Source organism: Cervus canadensis, chromosome 4, assembly GCF_019320065.1.
Source record: "Cervus canadensis isolate Bull #8, Minnesota chromosome 4, ASM1932006v1, whole genome shotgun sequence".
Classification (NCBI taxonomy): Eukaryota; Metazoa; Chordata; class Mammalia; order Artiodactyla; family Cervidae; genus Cervus; species Cervus canadensis.
Genome location: NC_057389.1, coordinates 87,383,803 through 87,406,697, shown reverse-complemented (window position 1 = coordinate 87,406,697; position 22,895 = coordinate 87,383,803). Strand labels below are relative to the sequence as shown.

Below are 22,895 nucleotides of genomic sequence, written 5' to 3'. Positions count from 1 at the left end.
GGGTACAGCTAGCCAAGGGGTAATTCGTGCAGGGCTGAGAGAAAGTCTGGAGACTATGAAGCACTGCCCCCTGCAAACTTCTCCCAGCTGTAGGGACAGGTAACCGCCCCCCCCCCACCTGCCATGGGACTCAAAACCGTTAGCAGAAATCCATTCCCTTGAACCCCAAAAGAAGACATCTTAGGGGCAAAATAATTGAGGGTGAGACACTGCCCTAGGTCCCCTGCTCAGGTCTGAACCATCTGGTCCCCTCCCCGTTCCTTCTCTCACCTGTCCTACAGTGTGTCCCCAGTCTAGGCATGTTTATGGAGTCTTTTTTTTTTTTTTTTAAGATTTTTTTTCTTTGATGTGGACAATTTTTAAAGATTTTATTGAATTTGTTAACAATATTGTTTCTGTTTTGGACTTCTCTGGCGGTCCAGTGGTTGAGAATCTGCCTGCCAATGCAAGGGACATGGGTTTGATCCCTGGTCAGGGAAGATTCCACATGCTGCAGGGCAACTAAGCCCACGGGCCACAGCTACTGAGCCCACGGGCCACAGCTACTGAGCCCACGGGCCACAGCTACTGAAGCCCGTGCTCCCCAACAAGAGGAGCCCATATGCAGCAGTGAAGACCCAGGATGACCAAAGATGAATAAACAAACACAATTCTTAAATGTCTATTTTTTAAAAATATTGTTTCTGTTTTATGTTTTGGTTTCTCGGCTTCTAGGTGTGTGGGATCTTAGGTCCCCAACCAGGGGCTGAACCCGCACCCCCTGCATTGGAAGGCCAAGTCTTAACCTCTGGATGGCCAGGGAGGTCCCTCTGTAGTCTTTTAGGAAGATTTTCACTCACTTCATCTCCATCACATACATGTATTGCCTTCCGCCTTGAAAAAAAAAAGAGGGAAACTGAGGCACGGGTGACAGGAAGTGGGGCCCCAGCAGTCGCGGCCACCGGATGTCTGCCGGCCGGCCTGGGTGTCGCTTAGGCCTCTGTGGTGGGGGCGGAGTGTCACCTAAGCTTCTGTGGCAGGAAGTCTGTCACACGGGAGGGGAAAGGGGGTGGCAGGGCACCAGCTGGGAGAGAGGGGCCTGATGGGCCAGGAATGGGGTCCCTGGGCACAAGGCTGGTCCTCCTGGTGCAGTTCTGGGGTGAGTATCTGAATCTCCCCACCTTGGCCCCCATCCTGTTGTGACTCGTCACTCCAGCTGCCTGCCCCTCCTGTTCAGAGCCCCCTCGAAACCTTAGTCTCTCCGCTCTGCCAAATACACCCTGTCTCTCTCCCTGATACTCAGAACTTTACAAGGGTTGAACTCTGTGTGTGTTAGTTGCTCAGTAGAGTCCAACTCTTTGCAACCCATGAGCTGTAGTAGCCTGCCAGGTTCCTCTGCCCATGGGATTCTCCAGGCAAGAATACTGGAATGGGTTGCCATTTCCTTCTCCAGGGGATCTTCCCTACCCAGGGACTGAACCCAGGTCTCCTGCATTGCAGGCAGATTCTTTGCCATCTGGGCTCCCAGGGAAGTCTACAAGGGTTGAACCGTTCTAGGAAAAATCCATAGAGGGAGCCTTAGGATAAAATGCACACTGGGACCTGCCCACGAGCCTTGTGTGACCTGGCCCTGCTGGCCTCTCTATTCTGTGTGCTCCTCTGCATTCCCTCTCTGTCCCCCATGGCCAGTCTGCTGACTCCTCTTTCTTTCTTCCTTTTTTATCCCAACACATCGAGCTCGATCCTACCTCTGGACCTTTGCACCTTCTGTTCCCTCTGCCTGGACTACTCTTCCCTGCATCTCCTCTCTTTAGGGTCAGCTGCAACTCCACCCCAAATGCCAGGAACTTGACAGCAACTCACGCCTCCTGGGGGGTCATCTAACAGGTACCCCAGACTTCCCATGGCCAAAAGCAAACTCTTTCTTTCCCCTCTAACCGTGCTTCTTCTACTCGGTATCCCCCATCTTTAGATTTTTTTTTTTTTGCTTGTGTGGCATGTGAGATTAACTTAGTTCCCCAATCAGGGATCAAACACACACCCCCTGCAGAGGAAGCTCAAGTCTTAAACACTGGACCTCCAAGGAAGGCCCTCAGCGTCCCCCATCTTGGCCTAAAGTCGCCACCATTCACAAAGTTCCTCAGCCTAAGAACCTTGGAAATCTGCCACTATCTCCCTTTCCCTCCCTCCCAATTCAGTTCTTCTTTTTTTTAATATTTATTTTTAAACTTTTAATTTTGTGTTAGAGTATAGCCGATGAACAGTGTTGCGACAGTCTCAGAGGAACAGTGACTAACTCAGGTCTTGTAGTTCTTCTGTGGGCAACTTTCAAAATCTGTTCAGACTCTGACCTCTTCTTTTCCAGGGTCTGGGTCCCATCACCGGTCTCCTGGACCCTGGTTTCTCGGCTATTCTGACCGCCCGCCCCCCCCCGCCCCCCCCCCAATCTCTGCCCCATGAAGATCACAGTCCGTTCTCACCATGGCAATGACTGTGGTTATTTTTAAAACTTTAACTGGACCACACTTCCTCCCTGCTCCAGTGGTTTCCCATCACGCTTAGATTGAAGTACACTGCTCCCCTTTCCCCACCCCCACCCACCTCCCTACCTCCCTCATACCCTACCCACACAGCCCGCAGGTCTCTAAAAGCCATGCCCCGCTGACTTCTCTGATCCCACTTCCTCCCTCTCTCCCCCTCGCATGCTCTGCTCCAACCCTGGGGGCCTCCTCCCTGTTCCTCCAACTCACCAGGCCCTTTCTAGCCTCAGGACCTTTGCATGACCCATTCCTTATGGACGACTGACTTCTTTTTTTTTTTTTGAGATTTATTTTATTTGTTTATGGCTGTGCTGCATCTTCATCGCTGCACTCAGACTTTCTTTAGTTGTGGCAAGCAGGGGCTACTCTCTAGCTGCGGTGTTTGGTCTTCTCATTGCAGCGGTTTCTCTTGTTGCAGAGCACGGGCTTAGTTGTCGCACAGCATGTGGGATCTTCCCCAACCAGGGATCGAACCCGTGTCTCCTGCATCGGCAGGTGGATTCTTAACTGTACCACCAGGCAAGCCCCCAATGCATCTTTCTATTCACATCCCTGCTCAAATGCCACCTCCTCTGAGAGGCCCTTCCTGATCACCCTCTATAAGTACACCCTCTCATTTCATCCTTATCATCTCTTGCCATTCCCCATGCCTTTCCTCCATTGTGATTCTCATTTCATGACTTCCTGTGTCTCTCCCCCGAGACCGCCGGCTCCACAAGGGGAGGGGCTTCTGTCTATCTCAGTCACCTGTGTGTCTGTGTCCACAGGGTCCACATCAGGGTCTGGCGCACTCCAGGCAATCTTTCTGTGGCTGAGAGGCCGACATGTCATAGAGTTCACCTTGAAATCTCACAAGTGCTGAGAGACTTATACCCATTTCACAGATGGGGCCATGGAGATTCAGCAAGAAATGACCTTGCAAAGATCACACAGACAGTAAGCTTTCAGGCTCTCACTGCCTTATTCCTGTGGGCTGGCTAGGGAAGTAAGTCACACACACATACACACTCACACACACACACACACACACACACACACACACATGAAGGTCTCACTCACTTCTTCTTTCCCCGAGTCCTGCAAGGAGCCACAGGCCTGACTGTGCAGCAGACACCCAAGTTTTTGCAAGTGAGACAGGACAGCCAGGTGACTTTGACCTGCCAGGTGGTGCGGACCCAGGCCTGGGAGCGGCTCCGTGTCGAGTGGATCAAGGATGTTGACACCTTCTGCCAGACACACATTGTCAAAGGCAGTCTCAGCAAGAATGTCTGTGGGCCTCAGGGATGGCTCTCCTGGCAGCCGCTTGGCAACCTCACCCTGCAGCTGAATCACATGAGCTTCAGTGACAGGGGACGCTATGTGTGTGGGGCGACCGTGGAGATCCCTGATTGGGAGGAGGCCCAGGGCAATGGGACGCAGCTCCTGGTGGAGACAGGTATGAGAGCATGGGGGTGGGGGGCAGGGGTGTAAGCCAGGGAGGACTTGGAACTTCTAGAAATCTTAAGCTTCTAGAATCTCAAACTCCTAGCAACCAAATTCTCTAAATCAGATTCCTAGAAACAGTCTGCAGATGCAAGAATTTTGCAGGCCAGTTTCTGTTGTGACGACTCCACTCTACTGTTATAGTGTGAAAGTCTCCATAGACATGCTTAAGGGAATGGGTGGGCCTGGGTGCCAATAAAATTTTATTTGGGAAAAAAAACCAGAGGGCTGAATTTGACTCACACGTTGTAGTTACTCAGCCCTGCTCCAGTATATCACAATCATTAACACTCTTGAATATAGATAATTCTGGATTCTAATTCAAAACAGTTCCGTAAACTGTGTTATTCAAGTATATCCTCCATACAGAGAAATGCACATGCCGAAAGTGGCCAGCTCATGGATATCTTAGTCTGTTAGATCACTGATAAAACACTAAAGACTGGGTGGTTTATAAACCACATATTTATTTCTCAGAATTCTAGAGCTTGGAAACCCAAGATCAAAGTGCCAGCAAGGTCGTGCTCTGGTGAGAGCCCTCTTCCTGGCTCATCGCCCGCACCTTCTGGCTGTGTCCTCATGTAGCAGAGGGGGCCGGGGAGCTCTTTAGGGTCCCTTTTATTGAGGGGGGCTGTGCCACACTGCATGTGGGATTTTAGTTCAGCAACCAGGGGCTGAACCTGCACCGCCTGCCTTGGAAGGGCAGAGTCTTAACCACTGGACGGACCACCATAAGAGCACTGATCCCATTAATGAAGGCTCTACCCCCTTTACCTAGTTACCTCCCAAAGGCCCTGACCTCTCATTCCCATTGTATTAGAGGTTAGGACTCAACATATGAATTTTGGAGGGCTGTATACAAATCATAGGCTTCGCTGATGGCTCAGTGGTAAAGAATCTGCCTGTGATGCGGGAGATCTCTGGCTTGGGGAGATCCCCCTGGAGAAGGAAATGGCAACCCACTCCAGTATTCTTGCCTGGGAAATCCATGGAGAGGGGAGACTGATGGGCTATAGTCCATGGGGTTGCAAAAAAATCGGACATGACTTATTGACTAAACAACACCAACACAAATCATAGCAATGGATTCTCACAACCTGCGCACACTTGGGTACTCACCACCCTGCTCAACACACATACATGCCTCCTTATAAATGCCATCCTCACCTCCCCCCACTATTCTGACTTATAGCAGCATAAATCTATTTAACTGGCTTCCTATTTTACTTTAATGAAATCATAGAGTGCATTCTGTGTCTGACATCTTTCACTCAACACTCTGTAAGACTCCTCTGTATTGGTGTGTGGAGCAATGGCTCATCCTTTTCCTTTTCTGTAGGGTGCCCTCCATCACCACTGCTCAGTCCAATTTCCTACTGATGGGTATTTTGGTAACTTCTGGGTTTTGGCTATTATAAATAAGACTGCTATGAACAATCTAGAACTTGTCTTTTTTAAAATACTTTTTTGGCTGCACTGTGGGGCATGCGGGATCTTAGTTCCCTGATCAGGGATCAAACCCACACCTCCTGCATTGGAAACATGGAGTGTTAACCAATGGACCATCAGGGAAGACCCTAGAACTTGTTTTTTGGTTGACATATGGACTCAGTTCTATTGTACCTAAAACAATTCTAGAATCTCAAACCATAAAGCAGAATCTTGCAGTTTGAGAATCCTAGGGGAATAAATCCTAAGCTCTGAGAATTACAGCATATGTTATCCATGGGCTCTATCACTCCTAAGGAGGTAAACATTGGTTCTTGGGAGCAAAGAAAATCTTACCCTTTTATGTGTAAAGCAGAGATGTGCAGATAGCCCACAAACAGATTTATAGCATATCTGTGGTATTAACATTTCATGAGGGAACAAATGAAGGTTCTTAAAAAGTCTTCTTAGGGGAGTGATAATGAAAAAAGGTTGAGAAACACTGAAACAAAGGCATGGGAGATTCTAGAATCTTAGAAGTGTAGTGTCTGAAATACTTTAAATAGATAAACTCTTAGCCTTTTGCAATCACAGAGTATGTAAGAGCAGAAAACTCTAGAATTCCAGGATCTAGAATTGAAAGCCATTGACTGTTGGGACTTCCCTGTGGTGGTCCAGTGGTCAGGACTCCATGCTTCCACTGCAGGGGGCACGGCTTCAATCCCACAGGGCCAAAAATAAAACACACACACAAAACAAACAGACAAATAAGAAAACCATTGACTCCCAAGGCTGGAAGGAACTTTCCAGATCAGCTTAGCCAGCAGCCTCCTTTCACAGAGAATAAAGCTAAGGCCCAGCCAGGGCCAAGACACGTCCAGCCACCCACACAAGCCGGGATGCAGGCAGCTTTCTCCAGAGCCCGATTCACACATTTCCCCAACTCTGCATGACACCCACATAAGGGCCAAATCCTGCATAGTTTGCAAGTTGGCCTGTTGCGGCCTTGCACTCTCCGCTGTTCCTCAGGGCCTTGGGCACCTGCCTGGCTCCTATCAGGCAAAATGAAGCACCACCCAGACTCCTAGCTCCGAGAGATGCCCGTTTCCCTCCAGCTGGCAGGATCCGCCCACTGCCTGCCTCCAGGGTGGTGTGTTATGGCCGCCCTGCTGCCCCCCACCCCCCTACCCTCAGCTCTCAGGGACAAGGGGGCCAATTACCAATTAGCAGAGGCGGGCAGCGGAGGCACCAGGCTGAGAGTTGTTGGCAGCTGTCAGGCAGCGAGGGTGGGTCGGCACGGATTCAGCTCTGCACAGCTGGCTTCCCCATAGGAACCCCACCCCCTGACCCTGGGATCACTGCCAGCTTCAGAACCTGCAAGATGAAGGGGCTGGGGACCCCGGGTCTTGTTTTGGTCACAGGAGAAAGCGCCTTGGCTGGGGTTCCTGTCAATTACACAGACCTGAAAGCACATCCCCACTTGGCTATTCACTTCCTCTGTGACCTTATGCTAGTGACTTGACTCTCTTGTGCCTGATTCCTTAGTTATCAAAATTCAGCTAATAGTGCTTTCTCATCAGACTAGGTGAATTTATTTATTTATTTAAAATATGCATTTGTTTTCCTGTGCCAGGTCTTAGTTGCAGCATGCGGAATCCTTGTTTCAGCATGTGAACTCTTAGTTCTGGCATGTGGGGTCTAGTTCCCTGACCAGAGATCAAACCTGGGCCCCCTGCATTCGGAGTTCAGAGTCTTAACCCCTGGACCACCAGGGAAGTCCCCAGATTATATGAATTTAAAGTGATTATATCTAAAGAGTTTATTACCGGGTCTGGAATGTATTCACAATAACCCAGCAAGATAGGCATGCTTAGTCTCATTTTTCAGAAGAGGAAAGAGGTTTAGAGCAAATACTTGCCTGAATTCATAGCATGGCAAGTGTAGGAATCCTGAGGTTCCACACGGGGTAGAGGGGCTCTTACCCTAAAGGGGTGCAGGATGCTAAACTCAAAGGTGAGCTCCCCTGAGACGCAGGTTTCGTCTCTGCAGATGGCTGGCTAGGACCAGAGCTTCTCAGGTGAGCTCCGTCTACCGGACCCTCCTTCAGCTCCGCCCCACCCCTCGACCCCGCCCCCCGTCAGCCAGCTCATCATCCCCTTTCCCATTCCAGGACTCTACTTCGCGCCGCTGGTGGCAGGGGCGGTGGCCGTGGCCGCTTTCGCTCTGGGCGCCGGGATCTGGGGCTGCCGCCGCTACCGGAAGGGGGATGCAGGTAAGGAACCGCGCAGGTAGCTGAACAGAGGACCGAAGGTTCCCAAGAGCACCATCATCCCCTGGCGATTGCGCCCCCTTGTGGCGAAAGCTGGAACTGCATCTGCTTGACTAGGCGGGAACGCATCCCCTTCTGGCTTTGATACCTGCTCCTTTCAGAAGGAGGGAGGGTGAGGCTGGGGGGCAGAGAAGGGGAATGGATGGGGAAGGCTGGCCCCTACCCCAGGGGCATAGACAAAGCCCCCAGAAAGTGGGCTGGAGAGGACCAGGCTCTCTTAAATGACTGTCCCCTCTTGGTGTCATTTCCCACCCCACCCCCCAATGCAGGCAGTCCACTCTACAGCAACGTCCTATACCGGCCCCGGAGAGCCCCAAGGAAGAGTGAGGCATGGCCTGTGGAAAGGAAGGTGCTGGACAGTGAGGATCAGAAGGGCCAAAGCTTCTATTCGATCTCTTTCCCCCAGCGCCCCACCCCCAAGTCGCATCTGGCTCCCAAATCTTGCCCCAGCCCCAGACCCATTCACCCCATCTCTGCAGTCAGAATCTCTCCTGGCCCAGGCTCCTCTGGGCAGCCAAGGTCAAGAGGGTTCCTTGAAGTGGGAAGAGAAATTAGAACCCAGGAGAGCCAGAGAAGACCTCCCCCCAGTGACTATATAAAGATGTGACTTATTCCTAGGGGATCACAGAGTCCAGCAGTTTATCCTAGAGACCCCATCCTTGTTTTTATGAGGATAGACCTCTCCCTTGTCCCAAGAACATCCAATAACGGTTCATGAAGAAAGCAAGGCAGTATCCGTGGCAATTTGGCAGTGCTAGAGATTTGAGCTATTAGGGAGTCATCTGGGGGGTGGGTGCAGTCCTGGAGGACGACTCTGTTGAGGGGGCTTGAAAGCTTTCCCCCTCTCATCCTTGGAGGGTCATGTCCAATTATCAGAGAAGTGATGTCCCTCACTTCCAAACAGTGCCTGGAGCTGGAAGCACGCCCCCTCCCCAACTGGTGTCTACCCCCTCCCTAGGCAGGATTGGAGTTAGGGGGTGATGGGAGAGATTGGGGCTTCCTGGCATTTGTCAGCCCCCTGGGGTCTCCTGCCCAACTGTCACCTTGAAGTGACACCAGCTGAGCCTGGCTCCCCTCCCCCACGTCTGCTGTTTCCATGGGGACAGATGTCCTTTTCAGCAGCAGCATCAGCCCGTGGCCAGTGGCCCAGGATAGGAAGGAGGGGTGGGGTGGGGGCAGGGTTGGCCTCAAGAGTCTCGCCCCCTCAGTTTCGCCATCTTATTAATCAGCCAGCGTCTGCTGTCTCCAGGTTTTATCTGCCTCCATAACATGCTCTCCCTGCCTGTCAACAGCTCTCTGAATGTTGGTCCCTCCTGTGGGCCATTCAGACTCCAACCCCGGCTCCACCCCAAAAACATGGAGCTGGAGATATGGGTCTCCACGGGTCTGCCTCCCCTCTTCCTTCAGGGGTTGAGCTCCCCCTCCCAGAAAGAACACTTGAAACACACAATAACTTATTTATTTTCCAGGCCAGAGGAGGGGTTCCAGACACAGTTCTGGGCCCTAGAATCCAGAAGGGGGCCAAAGAGGGCCTGGAGGAACAGAGATCTCTCCATCCAGCCTCCCCCAGGACTGGAAAGACCTCCAGCGTTTGCAGCCAGTGATCTGGGGTCTTCACGGCCCCAGGTGCAGGGCTGAGGCTCCAGGTCAGGGGGTCTGTGAGAACAGCGGGTAGAGGAGGGCCAGATGCTCGGCGCCCTGCACGGGCAGCGGGCGGGAGCTGTAGTGGAGCACCAGCTCCGGCACACTGGGGAAAGGGCCGCTGTGCTGACCCAGCACGAACTGGTTCTCTCGGGTGCGCGCGAACTTCAGGTGCAGGAAGCCCTGGCTGCTCCTGGGGACAGGGGTCAGGTCAGAAGGGGTACCCAGCACTTGAGGCCCGCCCACACTCTCCAGCCTTAAAGTCACTCCCTGGAGGACCCTAGGAACCGCGCCAGGCATCCCCAAATATTTCTGGTTAACAGCCACTTGGCATCAAGCTGTTGACTCGTTCCCCACTGTGGGATGCCTTCTGCGCTTGTCCCCTGTGAGGACAGGCTGGAGTTCCTCCCAGTCGGAGGTCCCTCCCCAAGGACATAGAAGGCACTTTCTCGCCAAACCTCCTAACCCCTTGTGCTACCCATCCTGGTTACCCTCAATCAAGGGACCCCCAACCCCCCCCCCTTTTTTTTGCTTTTGGCTTTTCCATGAGGCTTGCAGGATCTTAGTTCCCTGATTGTACCCTCACCCATGGAGTCCTAACCACTGGACTGCCAGGGAATTCCCTAGGGTCCCTTTCCTTTACACGTCTGGTAGGTGAATGACATAGAACCTGGATATGACTCTGTTACCATCATTAGTATGAATTAAGTGCTTCCTGTTTCCTGGGCATTCTTCTCAACACTTTTTCACTTTTCCCCCTCTTTTAATCGTAGTATTACAACAAACTGGATGCTATTATTGTCTTTGTTTCACAGATGAGGAAACTGAGGCCCAGAGAGGTTGAATGATTTAGCTGAGGTCACACAGCTAGGAAGTGGGAGAAGCAGGATATCAATCTACTTCCAAACCCTCTTCAATCTTGACCTTTTAGGAATCTCACACTCAGAAACCTGGTAGAATCTTAGGAGCGTTTTGTAATCAGACACACTTAGAATCTTAGGCAGAGAAGCACGTAGAACCAGAGTATCAAACTCAAACGTCTACAGGGCCACTGAGGTTTTGGCCCTGGATTGACACAAATGGATATATTTTTAAACCTGGGAGGAGTCCAGAGGAAACTTGGACACCTAGTTCCTCATCTCACTGAAGTTCTAGATTTACTGTATGGCTTCCTTTCCATTTTCTTGCATACCTCCAGTGACAGAGAGCTCATTCTCAGTCAGAACCATGCCGGTAGCCTCTCTGGAAGCCCTGCCTTCTGACCTAGAAGCTCTGCCCACGGCTCCCATAAGCCCCACCCACTGGCCTGAAAGCTCTGTCCATCTGCCCTGGAAATCCCGCCCATTGGCTCCTGGAGCCACACTCCTCTTCTCCAGCTGAATTCAGTCAAAGGCTTGACAGTCGAAGGCATGCAGTCCTGTGACCCTCTGTCCCTCCGAGGATTGGGGTCTCACCTGAGGGACAGGGAGCAGTCTTGGGGGCTGGTCTCACTGAGCCGCACAAGGTAGCTGCCTTCCTTGCAGAGCGACAGGAGGTTCTCAGCATCTGCCCGGCTCAGCAGGCCGTGGAACCACCTAGGGGGTGGGGACAGATGTCTCCTGAAGGCGATCCCCCTTCCAACGCGTCCTGAGGCTGGATGCAGGCACAGCTCATTCAAGGACTTGTGACATCCAGGCAAACAAGGGAGACAAATTCCCTTGGATTTCTCAAGAGGAACTTGGTTTTCAGGCAGACAAGGGTCTCTTTGGAAGGCAGGTAAACCCAGGCCCACCACCCTCCAATTCAACATGTACCCTTGACTTTGATCTTTGCAGCCTCCCTCAGCTGAGTGCCCAGGTGTCCTCAACCCCTCCCTCCAACTTGCATCACTTGCACATCACTTTCATGAGGTTTGCTGCATTCTGTATCTCTTGAGAGTCCCTTGGACAGCAAGGAGTCAAACCAGTCAATGCTAAAGGAAATCAACCCTGGATACTCTTTGGAAGGACGGATGCTGAGCTGAAGTTTCAATACTTTGGCGACCTGATGCAAACAGCTGACTCATTGGAAAAGACCCTGATGTTGGAAAAGACTGAAGGCAGAAGAAGAAGAGGACAGAGGATGAGATGGTTGGATGGCATCACCGATTCAATGGACATGAACTTGGGCAAACTCTGGGAGATGGTGCAGGACAGGGAAGCCTGGAGTGCTGCAGTCCATGGGGTCACAGAGTCAGACACGACTTTGCATCTGAACAACAGCAACATATCCCCACCTACCTGTACATTCTTTACATAATACTTTTCTTTAACATGCTCAAACAGAGGGAGCGAAGTGTCAAAGACCAATGAGCACCAAGAAGTTGTTCGTATTGAAAGAAAATCCCCTGTGCTTGTGTTAATTAGGTAGTCCTGTACCACCCACCTAAGAGGTTTGGGAATGGCTGTGCTAAACACACCCTGGTACTCACAGGGCTGGGCTCTCAGGGCTCAGATGTTCTTTGAGGAACATCTAGGCCAGAGGAACACAGAACACCCAGACTTTCACAGCTTGTGAGCATCATTCCAGCCTAAAGTTGAAACTCCTTCAAAATCCTGATCCTCCCACTTTCACCGCAAGATCTCTTGGGGGTGAGAATGATGTTTGTCTCTTCTCTCTCAGGCTGATAAACCCCACCCAAGGAAAGGGAGGAAATCCCTATTCTGTGTGAGGCAGGCACTCTCTTGGAAGTGTTGAGTCCGAGCTTTAGAGAGGTTGAGTGACTTGCCCAAGGTCACAGAGCCAAAAATTACAGAGAAGGGATTTGAACCCAGAATCTGATGCCAGAGGGAGTGGAGACACCTGATTTTGCTTTGCACCGAGCTGGGTGTCTAGCGCATAGCAGACGCTGTCACCCAGTGAAGATTAGTTGAAGAAATGAATGAAGTGAATGAGTGAATCCAAGTTCCTCCAGTCCCCCTGGTCCGAGGAATCTGTGACTGGTATGGGGCAGGGAGGGATTCAACCCGGCTCTTGCATCTTCAGCTTCCTCACTTACGGCTGTTTTTCCAGGGGCAGGGCCGGGTCCACGCGCTCTGCAGGCTGGGGGCTTCTGGGCGGGGGTCTCCGGAGCTCCTTGGCTGACCCCGAGGTTCTTTCCCACTCTGGACTGTCAAACTGAACTGAAGGGGAAGGTTTAAAGAGAAAATGGTTAAGTCCCGCCTATCTCAAGAGGGTGGGATAGGAGCAAGCCAATGGGATTTCAGTAGGAAGGCGGTGCCAGCTTAGGGCAACCTATCAGAATCCAGAAGAAGGGTTGGGTTTAAGGTTGGGGATGGATTGGTACATGAGCAACCAATTAGCCTTCAGAAGAAAGGGGTGTGGTCATTCCTGAATCTGGTGGCATGGAAGGTGGCCAGTTCCCTCAATGATAAATCAGAGAGCAGGGGACGTGGCTTGAGGGGCAAGTGGGAAGTTCAGCGAGATTTTGGCCAAGTCATACAGAATGTAGAATGTGTTAGTCGCTCAGTCGTGTCCGACTCTTTGCGACCCCATGGACTGTAGACCACCAGGCTCCTCTATCCTTGGAATTCTCCAGGCAAGACTACTGATGTGGGTTGCCATTCCCTTCTCCAGAGGATCTTCCCGACCAGGGGTCAAGCCTGGGTCTCCCGCATTACAGGCAGATTCTTTGCCGTCTAAGCGACCAGGAAAGCCCAGAACTAATCACCCCCAATTTACAGACTGGTAGGCTGAGGCACCAACTCCAATTTCCCTCACAACTATACACCTTTTTGGGCAGATCTGCCTTCGCACAACTCTTCCTGGACCAAGTTATTTTATTTCTTAAAGGTGACCTTGAAAGTGAAAAGTGGAAGTTGCTCATGTCTGACTCTTTCTGACTCCATGGACTTATACAGTCCGTGGAATTCTCCAGATCAGAATACTGGAGTGGGTAGCCTTTCCCTTCTCCAGGGATCGAACCCAGGTCTCCCACATTGCAGGTGGATTCATTACCAGCTGATCCACAAGGGAAGCCCTAGGTGATCTTATTATTCCTCTTTCTACAGAAGAGGAAACAGGTTCAGAGACTTGTCCAAGCTTACCCAACTCAGGAACTGACTCTAAGAAATGCTACTCTCTTCCCCAAAGCTCCTGTGTAATTGAGTACTTTAGCACTCAGTTTACAAGTGCCTTACTCAATAGGTACAAGTTAGAGAACTGAGACTCAGGGAGATAAAGTCATTTGCCCACATAAGAGACACAAACCCAGATCTAGTCCTGACACCAAGCCTATTCCTGCACTATAGTGACCAGAATGAGTAGGTTCCATTCGCACTCGAAAAGGGGTTTCAGGGAGTTCCCTGGCGGACCAGTGGTTAAGACCACGCTTTCACTACCAAAGGCCTGGGTTCAATCCCTGGTCTGTGAACTAAGGTCCTGCAAGCCTTATGGCATAGTCAATAAAATAAGATAAAATAAAAATAAACAGATTAACTAAAGGGGTTTCAGTTTCCAAGGAAGATACAGGTTTTCCTGGAAAGACAAACTTATGACTATCAGTCATTCACACTTTAGTGAGAATTAACAAACTACCAAAGTGACAGGTGATGGAGGTTTAGTTTGTTCTTTGAAACAGGGGATATGACCAAAGCAGAAACTAGAGGGACACAGGTCTTCAGAAGTCAGGGTAAGAGAAGCACCTGCAAACGCCTTGGAGATATGGTCTTTCTTCCACTCCCAGGGCTGGTCATACTCGTCTGCTGGCCGCTCATCCTCCTGGGGCAGCCGACTCTGTCGAGGTTTCTGCCCTGAAGGGGGCCCATCTCCCAGTTCGTGGTCCTGCTCCTCATAGGGGGTGTCATACAGCTGCACCCTCCTGCATGGCAGTTCTGGGAGGCCAAGGACACTGGTCAGCTCCCACTCCCACCTGGGAGCCTGTCACCTTCCCTCCAAGCCCTGCTCACTCACCACTCATGACCCGCTGGGCATCGTAGGGCTCCATGTAGCCATCATCCGGGGGTGGTGGATGGGGCTGGGCATCAAAGGGGTCCGAGTACTCGGTGTCGACTTTCGACTGGACAGAGAAAGGCAAGAGAGGGGGTCAAGGACTCAGGGGGACCAAGCCTAGCTCTGGGTACCCATGCTGGGGACAGCATGGGTACAGTACACCTCTTGCCTGCTGTCTCTGATCTATCTGATACACCCTGTCCAAGCAAGTGGGTTTTTTTCCACCCACAAGTGTTTGCAAGTAGATCATCCCTTGCTCTCTTCCTCTGACCCCTACCTCCCTCCTTCAATCATTTTAATGTTTATCAGGTGCCAGTACTGTTCCAAAAGACTTCAAATATATTAACTGGTAGTACCAACACGCAGTAAGTACTTTATCCCCATTTTACAGATGAGGAAACCAAGGCACATACAGGGCAAGTGACCTGCTCAGGGTCACAAAGCTGCTAAGTCAGAGGCAGGGTTTGAGCCTAGGTTGTCTGCTTCCCCGAGTCCCTGCCTCCTCCTACCTTTCTCTGTGCCATTAACCACTACCAGGCAGGCTCCTCTGCCCATGGGATTTTCCAGGTGAAAACACTGGAGTGGGTTGTCATTTCCTTCTCCAGGGGATCTTCCTGACCCAGGGATGGAACCCGGGTTGCACTGCAAGCAGATTCTTTACCATCTGAGCCACCAGGGAAGCCCCACTACAAGACACAGCCTCCCATAATTCCCCCTGAAGTCTTTTCTGTCTCTGCTGATGGTGTGTGGTGGACCTTCTGATCATTTAGAAAAAAATACTGAAAAAAAAAGTATGGGCATTGGAATCAAGTCTGGTTCAAGTTCTAAACAAGCTAGAGCCATGTGACCTTGGGCCAGCCACTTTTCTTCTGTGAGCCTCAGTTTACACTTCTGTAAAATGGGAGTGTTAACAGAGGCAGGGTGGAGAGCGGTGGTGAGGATGTTGAAGTGCCCCATAGGAAACTGACTCACTCAGGTCTGTTTGAGGAGATCCCTTCAGCTTCTAAGAGGAAGGGAAGCTGGGGGAAGGGATCCAGAAGTGGGGACTTAGGAAGCTGGAGGAAAGGGGTACAAAGCCAATGAAGAGGGAGGCGGGCAACAAGCGCTGTGCATTGAAAGGAGACAGACATCAAACTGCCAAGCAGGTGGGGGATTGGGGGAAGTGGGCTGGTGCCCTGGTCTGCCCCTGGGGTAACACCTAAACAAGCTCCCCAAAATCCAGGGTGGGGGTCCCAGCCTGGCCCTCCCCACCCAGTCTCCGGGGCCCACGGAGCTTAGGGGACTTAGCCACGCACCTCTTCCCCGGGGCTTCCCAGCAAGACCTTGGCTCTGGCAATGTCGACTGCCTCCACCTTGATGAGCCGGTGCTTTGGCGAGTCGTACTTAGCGTCTCCAGGGCCCTTGGAGTCCCCGGGCCCCGCGGAGGAATCCGGCTCTAGGCGGCTATCGGCGTCCTCGTAGGGGTCCTCAAAGTCGAGATCCTTCTGCTCTCGGTAGGCCCGCAGGATGTCGCTCTCGGTGTAGTCGGGGGTGGGCGGCTGCGGAGGGGGCCTCCGACCGCCAAAGCTCAGGTAGTCTCGGAGCCACTTGGCCATCTGAGCGCGTGTCACCCCAAACCTGGCCACTGTCAGAGGGGGACCCGCATGCCCTCTTCTGGGCCCTCTTCCTCGGCAGGGTCCCCAGGGAGAAGGTAGGAGGGGAAGGAGGAGGAGAAAGATCAGGTGTGCCCTTTGGCTGCGCTCAGAGGAGGGTGAAAAGGGGATAAAAAGGAGAAGGAGACAAGAGGAGGGAGGGGAAAGGAGGAGCAAAATTGCACCTTAGCCCAGCTCTGGAAGAACGGCGTGGAAAGCGGGCGTCGCGCGGGGCCCTGAACGCCGAGCGCGGGGTAGTCCGGCCGGAGCCAGGGGCATCCGCGGAAGCGCGCGGAGTTTCCGCGGGCAGAGCGGTCTTGTGCGCGGCGCGGCCACCCGCCGCCTCCGGGAAGCTCTGGAATCCCCCTCCTGGGAGCCGAGGGCGGGGACAGCGCCGCCAGCGGACGCCCCCAGCCTTGGCTCAGCCCGAACGCCTGGGTTCTCAACGCAGCGGGCGGGCTCCCCGGGGGAGCGGGCGTCGCGCGCAAAGTTGGGCCGCGGGGACAGTGACCCCGGTGGGGCGCATCCTTTGTTGCTCTCCTCGCCTCTCCGGGGGGAGCCCCAAGCCCGGGGTCCCCGGCCCCGCCGCCTCGATTCGGCCCGAGTCACGGGCACAAAGGGAAATAAAATCTCCTCCAATCCCCCTTCACGCTTTCGGAGAGACTTTCACGGCCGCCGCCGGCGCGCGACCGGGAGGTGGGACTCTGGGGAGGGGGCGCTCGGCCGGGCGGGAGCCCCAGTCCCTACCAGCCCCGGGCCGTGTCCAGGGCAGGGACGTCAAGGCTTCCCCGCCTCCCCCCTCCGCGGGTTCCCCCGCCCCCTCCCCTCCCCCTGAGCGCCCCTCCGAGGTGACTGAGACCTTCAGCTGTTCTGGGGAGGGAGGAGAGCCGCTGCCCGCGGAGGGAGTGGGGGGATGCGCAGCGGGAGTCGCTGGGGCCACGGCCGCGGCGGTTGGACAGTGACCCGGAGGACCGAGGCTGGCAGGAGCGAGCGAGGAGCGCGGGAGGCGGGAACCCACAGGCGCTGACCTTGCTCTGCAGAGCAAGAGGTGCTGAGGTGGGGAAGACGAGAGGAAGGCGAGGTGGAAATTGACCAGGAAAGGGGGTGGGCTGGACTTGACCGCGAGAAGGGGTGAAATTGACCAGCAGAGGGGGTGAGAGTGACCGCTATTGAGGGCTGAAATTGAACCAGGGTCTGGCAGCGAAACTGACCAGGAGAATGGGGGTGTGGAAACTGTTCCAGAGGTCATTGGCTAAAATGGATATCGACGCCGCCGCCGGAGGAAGTGGGGGGGGGGGGACAGAAGGGAAGGGGTTCTGGCTTCCCCTCCCCCAAGAGGGCTTTCCTCTGTCCCCCTCCCCCCAGGGACCCATTGCGGGATGGGGGAAGGGGGTTGGGACAGCTGGCCAGGGGAAGGGAGATGGTATCAGTGCCTGGCGTGTGTCTTCAGCATCTGTCCCTTTGTGGCTTCTGGGGGTGGAGGGAGGGAGGGAGCAGAAATGAGAGAAGGGGGGGGTCTCGCCTGGTTTGGCTGCCTCTTGGCAGCTGCAGCTGTCTGGGGGCGAGGACACAGGGATTTGGGGGGAGTGAGAGAGCCCAGGGAGCTGCCGACCAGTCCCAAGAGACACACATTTTTTTCTTTCCCCATAGAGGGGCTTATTCAGGGACCCCTAATAGAAGAATAAGAGAGGGGTGGTCAGCAAGGGTAGGACTTCAGGCTCCCTTCTCCAAGCCCCTTAGAGTGGGCGGGTGCCCGCAGCTTGGCAGGGAGGGGAAATAGACTGGAGTCAGAGCTAACACTGCGATAGAGCTGCACCCCCTCCCTTCAGAATAGTGGGGCCCCGGCAATGTCTCCTGATTTGAAAAATGGGGCTTCTAATAGGAAACCCTCAGAGAACGGGGAAAGGATTGCCAGGAGGGAATGACTTATTTTTCACCCCCCGTGGGGAAACCAAGGAGGAACAGAGAAGGGAGAGACACCTCACAGCTTAGTTCTACCCAGGTGCCATGATATGGCCTGGCGTGGAGTGGCATTCAACACCCATCAGGTCTCTTCACAGAGTCAGAGATTCTCCATCTCCCCTGCACTGTTAGCCCCATTTTCCAGATGGGAAAACTGAGGTCCAGAGCCAGCAAGGCAAGGTCCCTCACAGCAGCAGGGGTGTCCGGATGCCCTCCCCTTCCCTTTCCTGCTTCGGCTGAGTCGTTGGACACAAACCTGTTGAATTTGGTCCTCCCCAATCTCCCCAAAGAGCATTCACACCCCCCCACCCCACCCCACCCTCAGCGTCAGTGACGAGGCAGCATCCCTGGGGACTGCCAGGGAGCACAGCGGGTAATTGTCCTGTTTTCTGTCAGCCGCAAGGCAATTCCCTGGCTCCAGGATGAGCTGTTGACAGATCTCATCAAATCCGAGTCCTCTCCCTGTCAGATAAATACACGATGTCTAAGGTATAAATATTTGAAAGGGACCTTCTAATTACAGTGTGTGTCAGGAATAGCAATTAGGGGCCCTGGAGGCAGAATCAAACGGCGTTTGACTTCCCTGTGCTTTTGAGCCGGCTTCTCCTGGGGCTGCCCCAACTCCCACCGCAGGAGCAGGGAGGGGGCTCGGGGAGCGAGAGGCGGTGGATGAAGGGGAGAGCCGGGCTAGGGGTCCCAAAACCCTGTGGTAGTGTGACCTTGAATAGCCGCGTAACCTCTTGGGTTTTTCCTTTTAATTAGGGGAATGGGGAGCATGGGAGCCAAGCCAGGAGGCGGGCACGGTCTGGACAAAGGCAAGGAGGTGGGTGGTCTGGGGTCCTGGGCTGAGGGAACTTCCCTTCCCCCAGCACTCAGGGTCCCAGAGGTGGTTTCTCCAGGTCTCCTCCCAGGTGGCGCTCTGTTTCTGGAATCCCAGCCTATGTGACCTCGTGTTAAGTGACCTGGCTTTGTTTTCCTGTCTGTGAAATGGGACAACAGCCAGCCACTGTTGAGAGCTTACTGCCTTACACTGTTTTGGGTGCTTTAAAGATTTTTGAGATATAATTCACATACTCCACAATTTACACACTCAAACTATATTTCCATGGGTTTTTAGTATGTTCACAAGGCTGTGTGACCATCAGTAATTTCAGGATATTTTCCTCACCCCCCAAAGAAATCTCCACCTGAAATTAGCAGTCACTTCCGGTTCTTCCCAGACCCTCCCCCCCAACCCCCAATCCCTGGCAACCATCAGCCCAGTCCCTGTCTCTGGAGTTTGCCTGTTCTGGAAGTTTCATATAAATGGAATCACAGTGTGACCTTTTGTGTCTTGGCTTCTCTCACTGAGCATCACGTTTTCAAAGTTCATCCAAATTATGGCGTGCCCATGTTTCATTTCTTTTTATGACCAAATGATATTTCCTTGTATGGCACACAGTAGGTGCTCAATATATGCTTACGGTGGCTGGGACATCAGGAAGAAGCAAGAGGAGGTCCCTGGCTGGGGGTCCCCGTACCTGCAGTGGGGATGGGAGCCAAGGCACTAGGACAGGTGGGGACCAGGTGGGGGTGACCCATGATGGGGCTTGAAATCTCCCGATCTGATGGAGGGGATGTTGCCTCAACTTAGGGGCTCCTAGTCTGATAGGAGAGACGACCTCTGCCCTCAGACTCTCCTGGACACAGCCCTGCCTTTCTTAGCTCACAGTCTGATGGGAGAGACATGGTCCTGCCCTGGCAAGCTCCCAGTCTGATGGAGGAGATATATGCATGTGTTAATAAGCTTCCAGTCTGAAGGGAGAGGCATGGCTCTGACTTAAGGAGCTTTCAGTCTGATGGAGGAGGCGTGATCCTGCCCTTTGAAGCACCCAGTCTGATGGGGGAAATATGTACTTGCTTTCAAGGGCTCAGTCTAATGGAGACATGGCCCTGCAGGGCCCATCTCCAACCTGATGGGGGAGGCACCGACCGGCCCCTGGAAGCTCCCAGTCTATAGGTCCTGGTGATCAAAGGTGTAGCCTCCAGCCTTGCACTTTCAAAGCCAGGTCCTGCCCCTCACCCACTCTGTGAAATGGGGAGCACGTGCCTGAGGGCATTGGCGTGTCGGGAGCTCGAGAAGCAGGAGCAGCCCCTTGTCTGTGGAGCCCAGGCTCAGGCAGGCGGGGGCTCCAGCAGAGCGGGGGCCACCCCCAAACTCCGGTCCCTCTGATGTGCTCCGGCAGCCAGGCAGCCCCCAGGGGAGTTGATGGAGGAGATTCCGGATGAGGCCTGACAGCTTCCAAGGACCAGATGACAGACATGGAGCTCCTGGGAAATGGGACTGTCAGCAGCGAGGGGGGAAGGGCAGGCTCCAGAGACTAAAAAGGGGGAGATGGTCTGGGGGAAGCAGGCTCAAGGCAGGCAGTAGGTGTAGGGTGAGGCCCTGGAAGGTCAGCACACAGGACAGACCCCAATGTGTTGCTATGCAGTCCCTCTGCCCACCCTACCCTGGAAAACCCAGCAAGGCAATTGGGGGCTGAGAGCCAAACTGTTCCCAGGACATGGGTGGGAGAACAAAGTGTAAAGCCCTGCAGGAAAAATAAGAATGAAAGAAACAATTCCAGTACGGTGGAAAGGGGAGGGCGGCAGAGAGCTGGCAGAAGCATGTGGTTCCCTGGGCCTCAATTTCCTCCTCAGTGAATGAGGAGATACCCACTCAGGCCATACACATTCAGTGAACACCTACAAAATAAAAGAATGGTCTCAGGTGTCAGGGACACACTCGTCAACACACAGACTCTTGCAAAGCCTGAGGGGTCTGCAGGTAGACCCTCGCGTGTTTCGGCCTCAGCCACCATGGGTGGCCCCCATGACCCCAGCCTCCTGGTGGTTGCATCCACATGTGAGCACCTCCCCTGCAACATGGTGGGGGGCGCTGTGTGGCTGCTTCCAACCAGCAGAACATAGCAATGGTGATGGGCTGTCACTTCTAGGAGACTCTCCTCCTTAGGAGGCCAGCCGTTGGAGAGGTCTATGCAGGCAGGGAACTGAGGGTGGCTTCTGGCTAAGAGTCTGTGAAAAGTGAATTCTGCCAACAACCATATGGGTGAGCTTGGAAGTGGATCCTTCCCCAGTCAGGCCTTCAGATGAAACCCCAGCCCTGGCCAACATCTCAGCTGCATCTGTGATAGACTCAAGCCAAGAATGCAGTGAAACCACCCCAGGTTAAGCTGCTAAATTTGGGGATCATTTGTTACGCAGCATTAGGTAACCAATACAGGGAGCCATAGGCAGTACACATAACTCCTAAGGTAGCCCCATCAGAACTTTCCTATCCTGCTTTAATTGCATCATTGTTAGCACCACCTCTAGTATCAAATTTGTTTATCCTATTATGGTATATGAGAGTACCTATTTTGGCTTTGTAGGTCACGGAATGTCTTAACCACTAACCTCTGCCACCAGGGAGCAAAGGCAGTCATGGGTGACATGCACACAAATAGGTGTGTTGGTGTGCCAATAAAACTTTATTTACAAAGACGGGCCATGGGCCAGATTTAGCCTGTGAATTGTAGTTTGGTGACCTGTGTTTTAGGATGAAGTTAGGTTCACACTTAATAATACTAAATAATAGTAACAGATGGTGCACATACATGGCAAAAACTGCAGTGAATTGAGAGCAATGGGAATTCCAGAAACAGTCTGAAAGAATCAATCAAAATGAGGAATTTCCCTGGTAGTCCAGTGGTTAAGAATCTGCCTTCCAATTTAGGGTATGAGGGTTTGATCCCTGGTTGGGGAGCTAAGATCCCACATGCTGCAGGGCAACTAAGCTTACGTACCACGACTAAGACCTGATGCACCCAAATAAATAAAATAATTTTAAAAAGTGAGCCAGAGAGCTCCCAACCCAATATCTTTTCACAGCTACTTAAGCTAGATGACTTATTCATTTTTTTCTATTTTATTTTTAAATTTTGGTCACACTGCGCAGTTTATGGGATCTTAGTTCCCCAACCAGGGATTGAACTCAGGCCCTCAGCAGTGAAAGTACCGAGTGCTAACACTAGACCACTGCAGAAGTCCCCGGATGATTTGTTTTTACCCAGAGCCTCTGAAAGGCCTACATCCCAGGCACTGACAGCAGGATGCTGAGTTGGGGGAAAACGGGCAGTGGTGTGCTAGCACGGGCTTCACAACTGGCTCCTGCAGCCTCTGCCGATTTCCATGGTGTAAACACTCCTGAGGTGGCTGACGTTAAGCCATAAACATGATGCTGTTGAGTGCAGAACTGGAAACAGAGGTGCATGAGGCACCAGTTCTTACTAGCTGCTAGCGTGGTGGGCCTGCCCCAACCCCACTGTCGGGGCATGGGAACCAGGCCTCCCTGGCCGTCTTTGCAGCCTCAGAGCCTTGATGTGAAAGCCCGAGCCCCCGTTGGAAGCCCTAGCGGGACCCTGGTTCACCTCTGTGCAATCCCTAAGCAGGGAAATCGCTGTAGGAAAGCAGATCCCCAGTGTGGGGGTGGGTGGGTCTCACCCCACAAACTCTGACATTGAAAACCACGAAGCCTCTTTATTCAAATGATGAATGAAAGCCTGTATGTATGTGTGTGTGAGAGAGAGAAGGGCTGATTTCAGTGACCCCAGGAAGGGCAGGAGAGAGGAGATGGAGGTTCATTAGATTGTGAAGGGGCTTCCCAGGTGGCTCTAGCGGTAAAGAACCTGCCTGCAACTCAGGAGGCACAGGAGACTCAGGTTCGATCCCTGGGTTTAGAAGATCCCTCGGAGGAGGGCATGGCAACCCACTCCAGTATTCTTGCCTGGAGAATCCCATGGACAGAGGAGCCTGGCAGGCTACAGTCCATAGTCACAAAGAGTTGGACACGACTGAAGTGACAGAGCACACACTGCCTGCGCAGGCTGCAGAAGTGTCTGGTGGGGGCACAGGACC

At 53.0% G+C, this 22,895-nt stretch overlaps 2 protein-coding genes across 2 annotated transcripts; one reads left to right on the top strand and one right to left on the bottom strand.

Annotated features, from left to right (window-relative positions):
* Window positions 1-1,022: 1,022 nt before the first annotated feature.
* TMIGD2 (transmembrane and immunoglobulin domain containing 2) lies at window positions 1,023-8,485 on the top strand. Its single transcript, XM_043466238.1, has 3 exons — window positions 1,023-1,138; window positions 7,600-7,701; window positions 8,028-8,485. Exons 1-3 carry the CDS (start codon window positions 1,093-1,095, stop codon window positions 8,363-8,365), a joined length of 486 nt encoding a protein of 161 aa, XP_043322173.1. The 5' UTR covers window positions 1,023-1,092; the 3' UTR covers window positions 8,366-8,485.
* Window positions 8,486-9,201: 716 nt separating this feature from the next.
* On the bottom strand, window positions 9,202-16,806 carry SHD (Src homology 2 domain containing transforming protein D). The gene is made up of 6 exons (XM_043466237.1): window positions 15,663-16,806; window positions 14,329-14,434; window positions 14,061-14,249; window positions 12,416-12,539; window positions 10,854-10,973; window positions 9,202-9,592 (listed from the first exon to the last, which is right to left on the bottom strand). Exons 1-6 carry the CDS (start codon window positions 15,960-15,962, stop codon window positions 9,406-9,408), a joined length of 1,026 nt encoding a protein of 341 aa, XP_043322172.1. The 5' UTR covers window positions 15,963-16,806; the 3' UTR covers window positions 9,202-9,405.
* Window positions 16,807-22,895: the final 6,089 nt, after the last annotated feature.

What these genes read in the sequence shown, in the direction of transcription:
- SHD (XM_043466237.1), bottom strand. Translation starts at nt 15,962, where the DNA reads ATGGCCAAGTGGCTCCGAGACTACCTGAGCTTTGGCGGTCGGAGGCCC. An exon ending in TATCTCCAAGGCGTTTGCAG is followed by an intron (nt 12,540 to 14,060) that starts GTGCTTCTCTTA and finishes CTTCCCCTTCAG; the next exon opens with TTCAGTTTGACAGTCCAGAG. An exon ending in GACTGCTCCCTGTCCCTCAG is followed by an intron (nt 9,593 to 10,853) that starts GTGAGACCCCAA and finishes CCCTGTCCCCAG; the next exon opens with GAGCAGCCAGGGCTTCCTGC.
- TMIGD2 (XM_043466238.1), top strand. Translation starts at nt 1,093, where the DNA reads ATGGGGTCCCTGGGCACAAGGCTGGTCCTCCTGGTGCAGTTCTGGG. An exon ending in CCTCCTGGTGCAGTTCTGGG is followed by an intron (nt 1,139 to 7,599) that starts GTGAGTATCTGA and finishes TTCCCATTCCAG; the next exon opens with GACTCTACTTCGCGCCGCTG. An exon ending in CTACCGGAAGGGGGATGCAG is followed by an intron (nt 7,702 to 8,027) that starts GTAAGGAACCGC and finishes CCCCCAATGCAG; the next exon opens with GCAGTCCACTCTACAGCAAC.